This window comes from Coccinella septempunctata, chromosome 1, assembly GCF_907165205.1.
Source record: "Coccinella septempunctata chromosome 1, icCocSept1.1, whole genome shotgun sequence".
Classification (NCBI taxonomy): domain Eukaryota; kingdom Metazoa; phylum Arthropoda; class Insecta; order Coleoptera; family Coccinellidae; genus Coccinella; species Coccinella septempunctata.
Window position 1 is genome coordinate 37,935,372 of NC_058189.1, and position 13,835 is coordinate 37,949,206.

At 34.5% G+C, this 13,835-nt stretch overlaps 2 protein-coding genes across 2 annotated transcripts in view; one reads left to right on the forward strand and one right to left on the reverse strand.

Moving 5' to 3' along the window:
- Positions 1-13,835, reverse strand: part of LOC123322829 (laminin subunit alpha) — a 106,595-nt gene that overhangs the window by 67,935 nt on the left and 24,825 nt on the right. The window contains exons 3-10 of the mRNA XM_044910858.1: positions 12,538-12,774; positions 8,261-8,431; positions 7,985-8,198; positions 4,750-4,959; positions 4,110-4,382; positions 3,911-4,048; positions 2,530-2,802; positions 2,266-2,400 (exon numbers count right to left, since the gene is read on the reverse strand). Of these exons, the coding sequence (XP_044766793.1) occupies positions 2,266-2,400; positions 2,530-2,802; positions 3,911-4,048; positions 4,110-4,382; positions 4,750-4,959; positions 7,985-8,198; positions 8,261-8,431; positions 12,538-12,774 (1,651 nt within the window). The remainder of the gene's footprint in view (positions 1-2,265; positions 2,401-2,529; positions 2,803-3,910; positions 4,049-4,109; positions 4,383-4,749; positions 4,960-7,984; positions 8,199-8,260; positions 8,432-12,537; positions 12,775-13,835) is intronic.
- On the forward strand, positions 1,124-2,156 carry LOC123322830 (growth arrest and DNA damage-inducible proteins-interacting protein 1). The gene has a single exon (XM_044910859.1). The coding sequence runs from the start codon at positions 1,209-1,211 to the stop codon at positions 2,019-2,021; it is 813 nt and encodes a 270-aa protein (XP_044766794.1). The 5' UTR covers positions 1,124-1,208; the 3' UTR covers positions 2,022-2,156.

Sequence of the window (13,835 nt, forward strand, 5' to 3'; positions counted from 1 at the left end):
GAAATGTGTCAAATTTCCATGGCCAACCGACTGCTAAAATAAATATGAATGCAGTATAGTATTTATCTAATTTTGGAGCATAAAGATATATGGACATAAAGATTTAGAAAAGACAACTTTCATAGAAGAAAAATAATTAATTCGCTGACTAAAAAATCAAGAAGGTATATCGAAGGCTTAAAAATGCAACAAAAAGTTAGATATGAACTAACATTGAAATTAACAAAACCTTTCAAAATTATGTTTCTCTTTTTCCAGGAAAAAACAAATATGCCGCCAATAAAATTAACCAACTTAATATAATTCCTATGTCGTGCTTTCTCCTCATATTCTATCAATTTCACAATTTTCTATCCTTGTTCATTACAAAAATTTGACATCTGTTTTTGTTTTTAAAAAAGTTTTTCTGTTTAGGGTATTGATTACTTTCTACTTAAAAGTTCATGAAATTATCTCTTTCCATTCATAAGATAAGGAGGTGAAGAATTTATAGATATTGAATTATTAATTGACGAAGTTCCTGTTAGGTACAATATTTTGTAATCGCAGTTAAAAATGATTTCACCTAGTTAATAAAATTTGCCAGATAATTGATTCATTTTTCATAACTAAGGTCCATATTTTTTCTAAACGCCAAAATAGGTATAGGGTATAGGGTATGTCAAATAAAAAGGATTCAGAATTGAAAAAAAAAACAATTAAAAAATTAAGGTGCATATTTGAAATAAGCCCTACACAGTGACAGCATCTGTCCATAACACAAAATCACGATATGGTACATTTTCCACGATTATTTTCGATTAGCTATATTTGAGTCAAAAATATTTTGAGAGTTCAAAAATCGATAATGGCACAAACAATTTAAATTGAGAATCGTTAACCTAAATGCAATAATTATTACTTATATTTTGCCGACAATGCTCTATCTTTGTTAATTATTATGTTGATCCAAGTATATTTATTTTTCATATTGAATACCTGAATACAGCCCTGTGCGAAATCGAACCGTTTGAACATTTTCTGATGCACCTCGTACATACTCGACCCGATCACAGACGAGTGAATGAATTCGGGTTATCCGAATACTCGTAGCGATACCAATAATCACTCTCATTCGATAACCGAATCGAATAGGAAATAGTTCTGTAGTTCGAATGCCATTTTATTAGTGTTCTATGGCTTAACCTCTAAAAATTATTATTTTCAAAATGTTACGGCAAGAATGTTTTAAAAGATCGTTCGCCGCTGTACGTATATTCAACAAATATTTAAGTTCAAACTCCTCCGTAAACATCGAAAAATTGGAACAAGAAAGTGCGACTGTAGATGTATTCGATGAAGAAGCTCATTTGAAAGAAGAACAAATTCAGGCTAGCAGAAATAAATCCCGACTTTATGAAGCTCACAGGAATATTGTTTTGGATCAAAATCCCTATCCTGAATCTAAACAATGGTTTCATGATACTATAGTGTATAAACGCAAAATATTTGGTAGATATGGTTTTAATAGTGGGGTTGACCCAGCAATTTGTTGGCCTACGGATAAAGAATTGGAGGAGACTTTGGAATACGAAAAAGTGGCATATCCGTTTACTATTCCAGAAATGATACGAACTGCCAAGGAAATAAGGGCAGCTAAAGATGAAGCAACACGAAAACGTCAAGAGGATATGTTAGTTAAATTATCCAAGTTAGAAGGATGGAAGAAAGACTTAGAAATGAGGATAGCAAAGAAAGAGGCTGAAGCAAATGCATCCAGATTGAAAAGAGAAAGGTTGATCGAGGAAGTCAGAAAGCATTTCGGATATAAAGTTGATCCCAAAGATGATAAGTTCAAGGAGTTACTTGAGAAGAAGGAGAAAGAACAGAAAAAATTAGCAAAAGAAGCAAGGAAGAAGGAGAGAGAAGCCAAATTGCTTGAAAAATTGAAAACTAAGAAGAAAGGAGATAAGAATGATGAAGAAGAAAAAGTACCAAATGCTTCTAATGAAAAGAAAACCGACGATGAAGAAAAAATATAAATAAGTGCTTATCAAACGAATGCTATAGTTATTGTCTGATATTAAAATATATCCTTTTGTACCATATGAATTTTTCACTGTAAAAGTAAGGTGAAATGAAAATAATTGATGAAATAAAGTTAAATTATATAGTTATGATTTTATCCATCTTATTATATTTCTGTGAAACGAAATCATTAATTATGAATATGGTGTCAGTTAAGGATTTGAAGCAAATTGTGATTTTTTACATTCGAGCACTTACCTTCACAATCAGGGAAATTGTAGAATCCTTCCTTGCACTTGTCACATCGTTTCCCATCGAAATTATAATGACATTCACACTTTCCTTCATTATCACAAGAGATTCCATTTGAGCCTCTAGAATCACATTCACATGCTGAAAAAATTTGTGATTATCAAAACTTATGTATATTCCGCATTTTCGTAGCAAAAAGATTTATAGCAGCATTTTTAACATAATTTAACTTCGAACAATTGGATTTTAATACTGAATTCTTGTACTCACAGCTACATTGGGAGTAATTGTAGTAACCAGGACTACACTGCTCGCATGTTTTACCAGCGTAATTCGATAAACATGAACATTTTCCTGCCTCACTACAAGTTTTTCCAAGAGATCCTTTCTTGCCACAATTGCAAGGTTCACAGTTCGGATAACCATAATACCCAGATTTACATTTATCGCATCGTTCTCCTGTAAATTCGTCTCTGCACATACATTGACCAGTTGTTTTGTCGCAAATTCCTTCCTCTGTTCCTTTCAAATCGCAATTACAGTCTAAAAAATATATCTTTCAAGAATATATTCTATTTTTTCCAGTTAATTCTGCGTTTATTGATTTTAGTATGTGCATGTAGATACTACTTTGAATAAAGAATTTCATAGGAAGTACGTTGTTACACGGAACTTTTTCCATATTCGACCTAAATAAAGGCCCCAAAAGCTGCTAACTACCCTGCTTTAGCACGCTCACGGCTCACGGTCATTTTTGCTTATACCTCCAAGTTGCATAAGAAAATTTTAAATTTCGTTTCTTCCGAAATTTTAATTATTCTCTTATTTGAAATAGTGGAGTGCCATGGTTCTAGAAAAAATTATTCTGCGTGTAAAGTTTGCAATGTTTCTTCATTATGGTTTTCTCAAATTTTCAAACTTCAACTGTGGAATTTTGCTGGAAGCGTTGAAAAAATTCAGTATCGGTTGCGATAAATTTAATTTCTGATCAAATTGGAACCACGATTTTTGAATTCAAAATTGCAAGTGTTTCCGGCGAAAGTATCGTCATCTTGAAAATATCTTTCATATTCCATTCACCCAAGAAATAACAAAGGAGGTGAAATTCAGTTCAAAACCGAGTGGAAGGGTGATGGCTACGTGATTGGAAGAGTGCGCAAGATACTTTCACGAGTTAGTAGATGATAAGTAAATCATTTAAATTTATTGCACAGGGCGGCACTGTGCAACAACTTTCATATATTTTGAGACAGATAAATAAAAATCGAAATTTATACAGATACATAACATCCATTATTGATATAATCCACTCCGAAAAAATATTAATAAAAATAACACTGTACTTTATTTTACAAAAGGCCATCAACCTTCAGTATATTCAACAATTCCATATAATTCAGCAGCTTATATAAAAAATACGTCCCCAATCCACGGGTGTCACCAGTACTGTGGAGGTACGGCGTTTTCGAATCTGCGGTACCTGGCTTTTACAGGGTATGCCGATATTCAGTTGAAAAAATTTAATGGTATAGCATTCGAGAAATAGGGCGAGTATATATGAACCTAATGGAATGAATTACAACATTGAAAAGTGAAATAAATATCCTGTTATTGATGTCGAAATTGTAAAATAAAGAGAGATTATACTCACAGGTACAGGTGGGGAAATTGTAGTAGCCATCTTGACACTTGTCACAGTTCTCGCCAGCATAATTATTTTTACACGTGCAATTTCCAGAGCCCATGTCACATAAAGACGAGACCGATCCATCGACATTGCATTCGCATGCTGCCATAGAAATAAACACAGTAGAAGAAGGGGCTGAAAACAGTTTCATCGAAATACTTACGCTTGCACTCCGGGAAATTATGATATCCTGGGGCGCACTCCTTGCAATAATCTCCACCGAAATTCGAAAGACAGGTGCATTTTCCATTTTCCGCGGCGCACTGCAGATCGACGGTGCCGTTCAAGAAGCACTCGCACGGCCTGCAGTTCGGATAGCCGAAATAACCGAAACTGCATGAATCGCAGTCCGGTGGGGTGAATTCTTTTCTACATTCGCACTTTCCGGTGCCTTCTGAACAGTTACCGGTGGAGAATTGGGTGTCGCAGTCGCATCCTGAAAGTTAGTGTTTAGTGTTTTGTCACACGTTAAAAAAAAATTTCTACTCCTGTCCGCGTTACCCAGTTTCCGGTATTAGTACAGAAAAGTAATTTTCCCGCACTTGTTCAAGAAAGTAATTTTTTTCTTACCAGTGCGGGAAAACGCTACTTCCGAAACTAAAATTCGTGCGGGAAAATGGGCAAAAATTGCATAGTCGTAAAAAAATAACGTTCCCCACTCATGCGTAAAGTGTCTTTCCCATTTTTGACTGTTTGTCCGGAAAAAGCATCCGCCGTTCTGGTAGACCGGTAGACGGCAGTCACATGCGGTAAAGTAGCACTTTGCGCACTAGTTGAGGCAATAACTATTCTGGGTTTCTTACTATGACAAACGTCAGTTTCGTTCCAGTGTTTGTTGAAGGGCCTGTAATATTTCGGCAAACATTTGTTACAGTTGATGCCCATGGTGTTGTGCTGGCAATTCTGACAGACACCTCCACCCTCGTAGTTGCCGTGTATGTCAAGCGATAAGTGTTTTGCGTCCACTTCTGGGTCGTAGACGCATTGGTTTGAGTGTTGGAAGCAATTGCAGGCTGAAAAAATTGATGAAAATTTTCACTGAATATTTTCTTATTACATGGAACTGGGTACTGTCCTTCATCCAGATATTTTGAAATGATAATAATATTGTTTTCACTACAAAGAGAAAGAGAAAAAAATATGAAAAAACTGATAAATGCGAGCCAGGATAAATGTGTGTGGTTCATCATGAGCTCATTCTCATAAACGAGGAGAAAAAGCCCTTTTGTCCCACAATCTTTATTAGCCAGTATACTAGCAATGTAGCTTTTATCTTTTTATGACTTGAAAATGTGACTTTTTTGAAAAGTCTCGAAACTATTGTCGTCATTAACACCTAATAAAGATTGTAGGACAAAATGACTTTTTCTCCTCGTTCATAAGTATAAGAGTTAAGTGTTGCAGTTTTCGATTTCCGAAAACAAAAATGTTTTGTGCTGCTTTGTGCCATTGAAAATTTTCCTTTATTCCATGGAGCTATCAAGATATTTCACCAGATGTATGAAATGAACCAGGAACCAGCCCAGTACTTTTCGAAAATCTTGGTTTAGATTATGCTATACATGCACTGAATTGTGCGAACCTACCTACCTAGTGATGTTATGATTAAAAAAGAAAGCTTTCAGAAGAACTTCCACAAAATGCTAAGAGGAATGTAAAGGGAAGAACAGGAAATGAGTAGTCTACCCAAAATTTCAAAGTTAATACCATTAAATGGTACACAGATGGTTCAAAAACCACGATGGAGGCTGGCGCTGGAATATATGGGGCAAGCATCAAGTGTACAATATCGTTTGTATCGTTTTTTTTTTCAGGCAGAAATACTGCAATCGATAGATGTGTAGACATAAACCTGGAAAGAAAATATCAAGGATGTGACATAGTGATCCATTCTGATACCAAAGAGGAACTCTCTCTTTGCTGATACGTCAAGCTGCTATCGAAACACCGAACACCCAAGTCATCGACTAAAAGCTGAAGACGGCGCAGTTTTGAAAAGTGCTCTGATGGGGGGCACAATAAACCTTAAGGTCGCAGTGGAATGTAGTCCCTTTTACCAAAGTATAAACTATATAAAGTATACTGAGTTGTGCCGTTCGAATTTTCGCAAAAGTTCCTATAATTTCCAGGAAAATCAAGAATGAAGAAAAAAGGTTTCCCAGAGATTTGTGCTACATGTATGCCTCGCAAGTGCTTTGAATATTTTCATGAAAATTTTTCAGATTTTCCGGGAAATCGCGAAATTGAGAAAAAAGTTGCACAAGAATTGTTTTTCCTCAATGGAAATTGAAAACATATCAAAACATTGTGATGCACGTGTTCTGTTGGAATTTTCACGAAAATGATGCTAATTTTCTGGAAACTCAAGATTCCGGAAAAAAGTTAGCCCAGCACTTTCCATTTTCTTTGTCGAAAATTGTTGTACATTAGTGCTAACTTGTGCTGCTCAAATTTTCAGAAACAACTCTTCATATTGTGGAAATTAAAAAAATTCAAAAATGTTGGAGGGTTAAGATCCTCAACGAATCTCAAGCCAGTTGCAATGTACAATGATTTTTAAACAATCTATATAGATATTATCTGGATAATTAAATGAAATTTGGCACGGCACAACTCAGTTAATGTATAGTTCAATCAATTTCAGGCGTTGCAAATTTTCGAGCGTTCTGGGCTGGCCTATTTTATTGATTATTTTGTGAAATATTTAGAGAACCAAATGAAAAAAAATTCAAAGACACAAAGCAACACAAACCCAGCATTTTTTTCCCTCTTCGAAAAGTACTAGCCAACTTCACATACATTCCTATCTGCGGAATGAAAAACTTTAACTATAGGCAATTCCAGATATCTCTGCTGAAGACAAACTTCACCATCAATTAACTATGCAATATCAGGAAAAAACACATGTCCCGCACACTTAGACCTGGTTGTACAGTTAAGGTTCAAACCGAATTCAACGTTGAACCACAGCCTTCTAAAAGCTGTAGACGCCGACTGTGGTTGAACCCAGCTCAACCTGTCAAAATGTCAAATAACTGAATTCTCAAACTTGAGCTGGGTTCAAAATTGAACCTGAACTGTACAACCAGGCCTAAGACCAATAACGGAGATATAAGTCGTTGATATAGTTCAAAAAGAAAAATATTAGTTACCTACTCAAAATAAACTCGAGCCATATTTCTGAAATTTAGTGGTTTAGTTGGCTCAGTTCATGGGGACAAAAATTTTAACATATCTGGAATTACACTAGGAAATTCAACATATTTTGAAAAACTAATGGTGAGTTTATGTAGAGTTACTATAAGAACTGATACCGTGATACCTAAGAAAGGGTCGAATCTAATTGGCAGATAGCTTGTACGTGTTTGCCATTTACCCCTGAGATTGGGCAGTTTCTGAGGTATTAGTTCTTAGTAAATCTGCCTGTAGGTACTCACCATATTCCTTCTTAATATTTCCTACAGAAAATATTCCCACAGAAATTTCTTAAGATACCAAACATGTTTCAAAACTGTTCAATTTCATATATTGAATTGATGTGGCCGATACTTAATGAAAATCCATCATTGGACTGGAAACTGAATTACATGATTTTCAGTAACATGTTGTGTGTTATTTAATTATGAAACGTGTTTTGCTACCGCAGGAGCATATTATTATTCAGTTCACCTTCACAAACCTGAAGATGCTACTGTAAAAGCGAAACACATGTTGTGGTTAAATAATCCATATTAGTGATCATGTAATTCAATTTTTTGTTTTTCAATTTCACTCATGAAATATATTCCATATCCCAACCTGATTTCAATTTTCTTTTTAAGTTTTTTTATTTTTCATATGATTATATTTGATACATTGCATTTCATTTTCACCTAGTTAGGTAAATTTTTTTCTTCGATGATAAAAAAGCCTCGACTGTAATATAGAAGGAAACTCAATAAATAGTGAAAACAATAGGTAATATCAGACTATCAATTATGACTGACAACACAAAAACGGCAAATTTTCCTTTTCATTCGTATTCGAATCAGTACTTACGTTCACAAATGAATGGTTCATTAACTTTAGACTGCCGCCATGCTTTCTGGACAAAACCTGGACAGCAAGTGTTACATTTTGCACCACACGTGTTGTGTTGGCATCTACATAGCAGGATGGAAGGATTTTCGGGATCTTGTATGTCACAAGTGTCTGCATGTCCATTACACATGCATCTTCCTCCAATACTAATATCTTTTATAGAATAGAAATACTGAAATATACGAAAATTACTTATTTCCATTGAAATTTCCGGAGAAATTCTAAGTTTCTAACCCTTCTTGTGACTGTGGGATCTTGTCTAGCAACAGACATCAAATGTCCGAGGAAATTTTTAGTTCTCAACAGACGAAGGCGTACGTTAGTAGCTCTGGTCCATTCTTGCAAAACGCTGGAGTTGAAGTAATTTTTTGAAGAAGGTCTGTTGATGAGCAACGATATGGGAATCTGTAAGAAAATGTTTGCTGGAATAGAGAAAAACGTATACCAGAGAGTAGAGTAGTTTGTCGCTATTTCTGGTTTGCAGCATTTAGAGTAGAAATTCGGACGAACTCATCTTGAAAATTATAGTTTCCATTCTGAACTGAGCTTTAAGTGCTACATGTTTTGTGAAACGTAATGCTTCCAAATGTCCAACACAAAAACTATGAGGTTGAAACTAAATATCCTGAAACTTTATAGAAATATGATTGCATCATTGCATGCGAAGATCAGCAAAGCTAAAGAACGGTGCATTTTTCTAGAGAGTACTACTTGTTTTTCAACGATTATCAAACCTCAAATTTGAACGAGCATGGTACTCGTTTTTTTCCAGATTCAAATTAGACTTCTTCTCGTTTTTCCAAATCAATATAACCCACGCTTAACGAATGAATAGAATTTCAAGTGAAACTAGTTTTTTGCTTAATTTCTCAAGGATTTTATCAGAAATAATAAAGTGAATACATTCGAAAAATTCACATTATGAGCGAAAACACTCTATTCAGCAATAGTGAATTGCATGAAAAAATCAATAGATCGTTATAGGTTTGTCAAAAATAAAGTAACGAATTTCCTCACCAGTAAGTGTAAGGGATTATTATTTTCACTCTTGCTAATGTATGTGAATCAAGCTGTTTGGCAATTTGGGGTAGTTGCTAAGCAGCGGAGCTTTGTGATAGAAGTCGATTGAATAGTAGATGCAAAGGGAGAACCAGCAGTCAGCAAAGAATTTTCAGTATTTCAGTTTTCAAATCAAAAATCGAGTACCGCATATGGTGGAAGATAATTATTCCTTAAATTCTTTCCATATTTATTCCTGCATGAGGTCATAATCACCGTTATTGAAATTATGTCGAAACTGTGATTTTTGTTGTGATTAAATGTTACCTATCTCGGAAAAGGTCAATTTTACACATATCGTTGATAGGCTATAATTCATTTCATTTTTCAGGAATAAAATAATAGTTCACTGAACAAAATAGTTCCCTTTGAAATGAAGAAGAATGAAAACTGGAATGGAAGTTCTACATGCTTTTGTCAATACTCTGCAGAGTTTTTTGGTCAAAATCAAATTGACAAACCTAGGTATTTACAGTGTGTTCCACGTAAGCGGGTCACTGGATTATGTGACATATTCATGACGCTACATTAACAAGTGAATAATAATCAATATGATAATGTTTCCCACGGGCTATGATGGAAATAAGAATAAATTATCAGATGAACCATCGAACATGCAAAATTAACCAAAAACTGCAAAATTTTTCTTGCACAATATAAAATTCATTTTTTACACACTCAATGAATTCCCACTTCGAATATACCGTATAATCCTCCACCCCTCTAACTTTTTTATTATAGGAGATAGAAAAGCGAAATTGGTGCTTGTATATTACAATTCAATTCACATTTCTTTTGCCATATTTACTTGCTTTGTCGTACTTGATTTCAACTTATGACATTCTAAATACAACAACACCTCACTTGTCAATATTTTACAAATAAAATAATTTTTATTCCTAACAATTATTCAGAAAAATAGTGGAAATATGTTAAACCAAATTATTCGTATAAGAAAATTATCTTTCACAAAAAGCCGAAGAGCCATTCCTTTTTCATTTGAAAAAATCAAATTAACTGAAAAAATTCATATTTACGACTTTTGAATAATTCTTAAAACGACTGTGAAGACGTAAGTCTGAAAGTTATATACTTATTATTTTCATCTCTACAATTCGTTACCACGTCAGAGGCTAGCAATACCAGATTTATCCACATCTTAGAACATAGAATAACAGGAAGGAGCTTTTCCGAATAAATGTGACGGGAATTGTGCGTCGAAAACGGCCATATTGGTCTTCCAAGTTTTCATTTGAAAATTGGCAGACTTGGAAGTCAAATGAACAAAGTGATGTTTCAACTTAATTTTGGTAATTTGGATTCTTAAAATTCGCTGGAAATAAGGATTTTAGATATTTTAGCGTGAATACTTGGTATTTAATCTAGTGTAGTCAGTGTTATAATCCTTTTTAGTATTCCTAAACATCATATTACAAAATCGGAAAACATGGTTAGTTGTGCCGCTTGTGGCTATTGCTTAACATTAAGAAATGAAAATTCCAGTGTTACACTTCATAGGTAGGTTTTTTTTTAAGCTGAATATCAGGTATTAATTATGAGTTTCTGAATTTCATGACATAACAAGGTTATCCCATGACAATAACACTCCATGGGCGTAGGTGATGTTAAGTCATAGGCCTTATAATACCGTTAAGTATATAGCCAAGCAGTATTTGGCGGGGTGAATTTCCGGTTTGATTATCAATTTGAACGAGCGTGAAAAAGCTTCTGACTTTACGTCAGTGCTTTCCTAATTTTTTTGATTAATCAGAATCAACTGACTATTGAAGTTAGTTTTTTGGAAACTTCATTGTCTTACGCCACTGTTGAAACGGTAATATAAGTCGGCCATATTTCTCCTCTATTCCGGTCAAATGGAAATGAGCAATATGCTCCTTCCTGTTATTCTATATTCTAAGATCCACATATAGTGAAGATCTTCTACTTTTTAAAAACTTATAAGTAACTGCACAGTAAAAGACAATAATTTTTTTATCAAAAAGACGTCTTATTGAGAGCACCACCTAAAAATTTTGGAGGGACCGCCCCTGAATAAGTGTAAGGCGATTTTTGGCGCTCACGCTCTACATTTTCTAGGAACCATTTTGTGTGCAATTTGAGCATCTGTTATAAAATTTTGAATACAAATTCTAAGAAATCTTATTCTCAGTATAGAAAGCATACAATTCATCTGATATTTCCATTTATATCTTGTCAGGTAAATGGAACACTTTAGCAGTTGTCTTCGAGTTACGTCTAATCTGCATTTTTTCACGAATGTGAAAAAACCTAAATACACCGCTACAAGGCAGCGTAACGCCATTTCATACAATCCATCTGAGAATACAATGTCTAATGTCTATACGATTTAATACTGAAACCCATCCGAATCTGCAGATTTTTTTTTACGTTTTTTCCGGAATAACTTTCCATGCCTTCGTTCGATAGTTGATAGCATATTCATATAGGCCGTGAAAAATAGTATTATAATGGTGGTTCACTTTTCGATTTAGATCGATGTGTATTCACAAATTCCAATGAAACGCTTACGTAATATACTGTACAACATAGTTTCAGTAATAATATTTATGAATATCTTTCAAGTAATTCCGAATAGAGAAGCTTCAATAACTCAGCAAAGTTTCGGGATATCAATGAATTTATATCATCGAAGTTATATTAAGTGGAAGGCGATTTTGGCTCTACATTTGCCAGGAACCAGTTGGTGTGCAAGTTGAGCATCTAATATAAAATTTCGAATACAGAATTCAAAATTCGAAGAAATTCTCAGTATTGAAATTGAAACCATACAATTTTCCTGATATATTCCATATATATCTCGTCAGGTAAATGCACACTTTAGCAGTCGTCTTCGAGTTACGTCTAATCTGCATTTTTTCACGAACGTGTATATTACTATAAACCTAATATGTACACCGCTACAAGGCAGCGTAACGCCATGTAATACAATCCATCTAAGGTTCAGATTATGCTTTATCAAACTTTATGGTCGCGTTAACATAACTTTCCACATTATTGCTTTTCTAACTATTCCTGATTTTTCTCCGTTATAACCTTATGCTTCGTATGAGAAAGGTTAAAAAAAATTGAACAAAAGTGGCCCCGCCGTTTTGCCCGTTTTCACGTGATGCAATCACTACGCTCCATTTTTATTTATGAAAAAGATTCATCAAAAATGTTCACAAATCGAAATCGACAGTACTATCTTCCTGAAAAACTTGAGTTGGAAATACACCAGGTGGACTGCTTGTAGAGGATCATTTTCATGAATGGGAAATTAATGTGAGTTATTCGAACACAATAACAAAAATGAAGGTTTTGACACTAAAGCTATCATCACAATAACAAAAATTTTTCGCATATATATCAATTTAAATACAAATCTGTTTCAATTTTCAATACTAGATGTGTGAGATGAATTAGGTACTCACTTCCCCGCCCTCTAGCGGGAGGATGTTAGAGTATTCAGTGGTACAAACGACAGAATCGTCCCGAGTAATTGGATCCAAGCTTTGAGCCCCAAAATGGGTCTCACAATCTGCCAGTGAGTCGGAGAAATACTGCCATGGTGTGTATGTTTTTCCATAATCCGCTGATTTCTCGAGAACCCACAAACCAGGTCTTGGTGAATTTCCCATACGGATGTAGACGTAAGCTACATGGAACTCCTGAAAAGAAGAAAGAGTACTTTTTATTATAAACTTATGTTGTTATTTAGCCCAAATAAATCTTCTCCATTCTCTTTTATTCGATAGGACAAGTAGTGTCTAACTAACCTTTCCATTTGTCATTAATGGTAGTTAGGTTAGGTGAGGTTAGGTTGGATTAGGTAAGGTATTCATTTCATTCGATAAAACCGTTTGTGAGATAGAACTAAAAATAGCTAAATAGCTTGTTTATGGTTTTTCAACAGCCTGCATCTTTTAAACCGAGTAAATTCGGAAAAATGGTAAAGGAAAAATTACTTCTTTTGAACTCAAGAATCTACTATTAAAATATTTGTACGAGTCATAGACCCACCCTGTATAATACAGGGTGTTTCATAAATACTAACCACAAGGTGAGTCTTCGACTTGTACCTACATATACGGGTGTGTTTCATAAGCATTGCGAGCAAATTCGGGATATGATTATCTGAGCTATTTGGAGTCTGGGTCCGGGAGGTCCTTTCCCTTCAGGTCGAGAATGCTTGGTTTTCAAGATAAATAAATAAATAAGAAATTCCTGGATATTTTCGACACGGCTCAAGATATTTGAACTAGATTTGGTAAATATGGATACCTCATTAGGGCGATTATCTCCTGTTGAATACCTCTTCTTCAGCAACTACAGTGGCGTGAGTACTGGCATGAGTACTCCAGTGGCTTTTCCAAAATTAAAATCATTTCCACAATTCTTAATCAATTTTGAATAAAAGCCTCTGCATTTTTTCTTCAGGTTGTATTGCTTTTCAGTAAAAATTTAAAACCTTGTTTCATTCAAAAAGATACTAATATATAGAGCAATTTTATCATGAATTTTATTTCATAACATAAGCTTTTCAAAGTACAAAAATAGTTGAAAATGGCCGACACCAACTGGAATACTAGAGTCCAGCATTCTCCTCATGGATTACCGAACTCTGTCAAAAACATCAGGGGTGTTATTCATTAGAAAAACATGTAACTACCTGATCTTCAAACCGAATCATTTCCGGACACCTTTCCACTCAGAGATTAATGTTCCGAAT